The following is a 5,497-nucleotide window of genomic DNA, read 5'->3' on the forward strand; positions in this document are numbered from 1 at the left end:
CTTTGAGGTTCCTCTGAAGAAATGATTCCCTAGTTAGAGGGTGGCCAGGAGCTGGTATTGCAGCAGGCCTCCTTCGAGGACAGATAGATCTGTGAAGTGGGTGCTAACTGCTGCTCCCCCACAGAGCAGAAGGGGCTGATGTTCTTTCACAACTGATCTGACCACACAGATGTGATATCAACGATGATGCCACCAGCAGTCCAAGTCAGAAATAGCCCTCACCATCTGGGCTGGCAGATCCACTTCTAAGAGGGCCTCCTCGGTCACATGCGGTGCCTGGGCTGGGAATTTCACTGGAGCTGTGTACATATGGCCCTTCTAGATGGCAGTCTTAGGGGTCAAAGATGAGTGTTCCAGGTGAATAATGTGGAAGCTGCCTGGCTTTTTATGACTTAGTCGCAGAAGTCCTATTGTATATCTTTTACCATAATCAACTGGTCAAAGCAGTCACAAGCCTGATCACAAGTCACAAGGAGAGGGGACCTAGATCCCTGTTTCTGCATGAGAGGACTGTCAAAGAAATCTTGGTCATGTTCTAAAACCACTATAGTATCATTTTATCTATAAGTTTTTGTATTAGCTTCTTATTTTTATTTATTTAAAAAATTTAGGTAGAATTGATTTACTGTATCATGTAAGTTTCAGTGATTCAGTTGTATTAGCTTTTTGTTGCTGCTGTAACAAATGACCCCAAACTTAGTGGTTTAAAACAATTCAAATGTATTCTCCTACATTTCTGGAGGTCAGAAGTCTGAAATGAGTCTCACTGGGTTAAAATCAAGGTATCTGCAAAGCTGCCTTCCTTTTTGGAGGGATGCCCTCCTCTGCTATTTGGGGCTTCCCAGGTGACACTAGTGGTAAAGAACCTGCCTGCCAATGCAGGAGACACAAAGGATGCGTGTTGGATCCCTGGATTGAGAGGATCCCCTGGAGAAAGAAATGGCAGTCCACTCCAGTATTCTTGCCTGGAGAATCCCCATGGACAGAGGAGCCTGGCGGGCTACAGTCCACAGAGTTGCAAAGAATTGGACACAACTGAAGCAACTTAGCGTGCCCATGCAGGGACGATCCATTTTCTTGCCTTTTTTGACTTCTAGAGGTTGCCACGTTCCTTATCTGTAGCCAGCAGGGGCCCTTCAAGTCTTCCTCACATCACATCACTCAGACACTGACACTCCTGCTATCCTTAGGAGGATCCTTGTGATGACACTGGGTCATACAGATAACCCAGGGTAATCTCCTCTCAAAATCAGTTGAAGGCTATTTTAATTCCTCAGTGCTGTGTAATGTAACATATTCACAGTTTCCGGAGATTCCAGAGTGGCCTCTTTGAAAGAGGGGTCATTATTCTGTCAACTGCACTACTTCAGTCTATATCTTAAAAAAATAAAGATTAAAAAAACACAATCACACCATCACTGCTTATTTGCCATCTGTATATATCCTTCACTGAAATGTCTGTTCATGACTTTGATCCATTTTCCAATTGGATTGTTCATTTTGTTTGTTTAATGTTAAGATTTGAGTCTTCTTTATATATTCAAAATATAAGTGCTTTGTAAAACATGTGATTTGCAGACTTTTCTCCCTTTCTATTATTTGTCTTTTCATCTTCTAAACAGGGTCTTTTGAAGAATAAAAGTTTAAAATGGGTGAGGTCCAATTTATAGATCTTTCCTTCTATGGGTTGTGTTTTGGATGTCAAATCTGAGAACTTTTTGCTTTGTCTTAGGCCCAGAAGGTTTTCTCATTTTTTTCCCCTAAAAGTTTTGTGGTTTTATATTTAAGTCCATGATCCATTTTGAGTTAATTCTTGTGTGTAAGGTGTGAAGGTGAAGATGTATGTGTTTTGGTTGTTTCTTTTGGTCTATGGATGTCTAGTTTCTCTGGCACCATTTGTTAAAAAGATTCTTCTTTCTCCATTATCTTGTCAATAAATGTTTGAAGCCAAATGTGCTTTTGAAGCCAACTAGGTATGAAGATTATTTCTTTTTTTGCAAAGGATTTAAATTACTGATGTCATTTCCTTAATAGATATAGGACCATTCATATTTTCCATATATTTTTGTTAAATAGTGTTCTCATGTCAGTAAATTATATTTCTGATAAGAGAGGAAAGGGACTAAACTCCAAAGGAACAGCAAAATATAGCACACATATACCAGCCTGAGCTAGGAGAGTACCTTGGGTCTGGATTTTGAGGGTGCTTGATCAAGGAAGCTGGAACACAAGAATGGATTAGGGGGAACTTATTGACTTAGGAGAACTCTTTCTGGATATAGGCTATTACTTCCTGGTAAGGATCCCAGAGGTTGGTGTAATTTTGTAGCCAGGAAAGCTCCAGAATCCTGGAGAAATCAATGACTCATGTGGAGTGAACTTAAAATATTTGGATTGCATGAGAGATGGAGAAGGAAGGGATGAAAATGACCGTGGAAGTGGGCATGGTGGAGTAGATGTACCATGTGAGGCTGAAAGACCATCCACGTTATATTCTATGGGAAGTCCCAGAGAACACACTATTCATCAAGCCATGAGGATTGGCTGGTGAGACCAGGACCAGCATCAGTGGTATTTCTCCTTTTCCAGCTAATACTGAGGGTAGGAGTGGCTGATACAGAACTTGGCCCATTGATAGCAGTGGAATGTGTCTTCAGAATTATATCTTTCATCTCTTTTGTAAAACTGTTAGCCGTTATCTCTTCAGATCTGTTTGCTGTCTCATTCTCTCTCCTCTCTCTCTTTTTTTTTTTTTTTTGCCACTTTATTTCTTAATTGAAGGGTAATTGCTTTACAGAAACTTGTTTTCTGTTAAACATCAATAAGAGTCAGCCATAATTACACCCGTGTCCCCTCCCTCCTGAACCTCCTTCCCATTTCTCTCTCTATCCACTGCCTCCCCCGCCCCTTTCTGGATTGTCACAGAGCTCCTGTTTGAGTTCCCTGAGTCATACAGCAAATCCCCATTTCTCCTCTCGTTTTGAGATTCTAGTCACCCAGACAACAGATGCCCTGCTCCAAGCCTCTGTGTCTCTTATCCTCTCTCTTGTGTTTTTTAGTTCTCTGTTTCCCCTTGCTTCATTTTGATCTGTTTGAACTTTACCAGTATGTCTTCTGTTGGTTTTAACCTATTCTGAGGTTTTATTTGAGTTTTTGCATTTTTTCGGTTATGGAATTTATTTTTTACTTTTACAAATTTGCGAGGATACTCACGATAACCTCCATTCCTCACCAAAAAGCTCAAGCTTCCTTGTCAGGCATTTGTGGCATTAGCATCTGGGATCGTATTTAAAAATAATCAATGAGTTTGAGATTTTCTAAACTCCCCAAATGATGGGAGCTGGCCTCCTCTTGTTCAAGGGATGGTTTCCTTCTCATTTACTTTTCCTCCTAAGGCATCAGCCCAAAGGATGGTTTCTCGCTGTCCCTTCATTCGGGCAGCCTAGGACTTTGTTCTCCACCAGTCCAGCAAGGCTGAGAAAGGTTCAACTCACTTTCTTAGCCACCTCTTCTGAATTGCCAACATCCTCAGTCTAGAAGAGGTCTCAGTGCCAGGCTATCTCTGGATTTCTATCCTTTCTTTAACCAACAACTCACTTCTGGCTCACTGAGGTAGTCTGTCTCTTGCCAAGGAATTGTGCATTCCTAGTAAATCTGCTTCAGGTGGAACTCTGAGAGACAATTTCTTAGTGTTAAGTTGGGAGTGTGGGTCTTGCTCTCATCTGAAGGTTTGACTGTGGCGTTACTAGCTGTGTGACCTTGGATAAGCTCACTGAAACTGTTTTCTCATATGTCAAAGGGAGATACTTAGAGTACACACAGCACCGTGATTTTGAAGAATAGACTATGCATGTAAATCCCTCAGTACAGACCATGGTTCATAGTAAGTCCTCAAAAGCTGTTAGTCCTTATTCTTAAGAAAGCTGAATTTATGAAGATGCATAAATACACGTGATTGAATGCTTGGCTTTGCTGTTATTTAAGTGATAAATTTCCTTGGTGCCTGTTAGTTTGCATTTGTTTTCAATCCTTTGCTTTTTTTTCTGGACTACAAGAAGTATTTCTCTAGTATAAAGCTGGTGTGGTTGAAATGACACGTATCCTCATTCTCTTGACTTCTCTTTCTGCTCAGATGCCTCTAAGCATTCTTTCTTATTCTTTCCAACCAATGAAACTGATTTGTCAAGGGGGGAAAAAAAGTGAAGCCAGAAGTCTAAAATATATTTAAGAAACAAAAATAATCTTTATTATTCTGACATTTTTAACAGAGGAAAAGTCTCAGAAAAACTCAATAAGCATCTGTTGATGGATGTGGTCCAAGGTCTAGTGAGAGACAGAGTGTAAATCATTACTCATCAGCCTTCGTGTGATTGGCTGGGAAGGGGCTTGGGAATGAGAGGGCCGCATAGGATTTCTCAGAGAAAGCATCAAATGAATAAAACAATTTACAACATTTCAGTAGTTTAACTAAAGTAAAGAAAGTTTCCAGAATGTGGGGAGTGGAGGGGAGAAGGACTCATGGGAGAGGAAACTTCTGGGCTTGCAGTCCCCTGGTTCAGGTCCCTGAGGCCCAATCTCTGCCCACATTTCAGCGGGTTCCTTCTGGACCACTCAGGGGCTCTTCTTCAGGTCCCTGATGTATTTCTGGACCCAGCTGTCAGCAGGATTGGCACAGACATATTGGCTCTTTCTGGTGAGGAAGCTGTGGAGAGGGCAGATGTATAGTACAGAGAATGAGTAGGGATGGTTTTGACCACCTGTGGCCTCTGCATCTTGATCCCTGTGGGATTTACGGAGATAACCTCAGACCACCTCCTTTCTGCTGTCCCTTCCTTTCCTCTCTTTCCTCTACTTCTGGCCACACCCTCCCTGGCTCCCTGCAGCTCTCATGCCATGTCAGGAGACAGCCCAGTGACCTCTCCCTGTGTCCTGTATGGACAAAAGTCCCCAAGAGTGCTGAGCACCTTCCCAGGACTACCCTTTGCCATGAACTGGTGCTCTTGAGATCTGCTCCCTGCTCTGACCCCTATGGATACCCCTCACCCCTGCCTCCATGTCCTGAGTCTCCCCAGGGTTGAACAGGAGGACTGACACTTACATGATACCAGGTTTGGGGCAGTTGCTGCTGGTCTTAAAATAGTTAACCACATTTTTGTGGAGGATTTTCCCGGAGGTGTAGATGAAGCAGCAAGTGGGTGGGGTGTAAACTCTTTCTGTACAGGAACAAGAATAACAGTTACGCAGGAGCAAAGGCAAGCCCCAGAGGGTCAGGAACACATGGTGGGCAAAGGAAACTGGAAATTATTTGATTCTTTCGTTTGCTAGTTTCTCATTAATATCCCTAGTCTTGTCTTTGGACTTGTCTCTTCATTTGGTCTCTATCTTTCTCTACAGGGAACTAAACCCTAGATAGTCTACTCCCTACTCCCAGCTTCCTTTGTGGAAATGTTTTCCTGATCAATTAAAGCGTAAGTGCATGCTAAGTCATTTCTGTCGT

General features: G+C 42.3%; 1 protein-coding gene across 1 annotated transcript in view; it reads right to left on the reverse strand.

The window, feature by feature from the left end:
- Positions 1-4,219: 4,219 nt before the first annotated feature.
- LOC120866384 (C-C motif chemokine 18-like) overlaps positions 4,220-5,497 on the reverse strand; it is a 15,031-nt gene continuing 13,753 nt past the window's right edge. Inside the window, exons 3-4 of the mRNA XM_040244075.1 lie at positions 5,099-5,213; positions 4,220-4,702 (exon numbers count right to left, since the gene is read on the reverse strand). Coding sequence (XP_040100009.1) covers positions 4,612-4,702; positions 5,099-5,213 — 206 coding nt within the window. The 3' untranslated portion in view covers positions 4,220-4,611. The remainder of the gene's footprint in view (positions 4,703-5,098; positions 5,214-5,497) is intronic.

The sequence above is a fragment of the Oryx dammah genome, unplaced genomic scaffold (assembly GCF_014754425.2).
Source record: "Oryx dammah isolate SB20612 unplaced genomic scaffold, SCBI_Odam_1.1 HiC_scaffold_8, whole genome shotgun sequence".
Lineage (NCBI taxonomy): Eukaryota > Metazoa > Chordata > Mammalia > Artiodactyla > Bovidae > Oryx > Oryx dammah.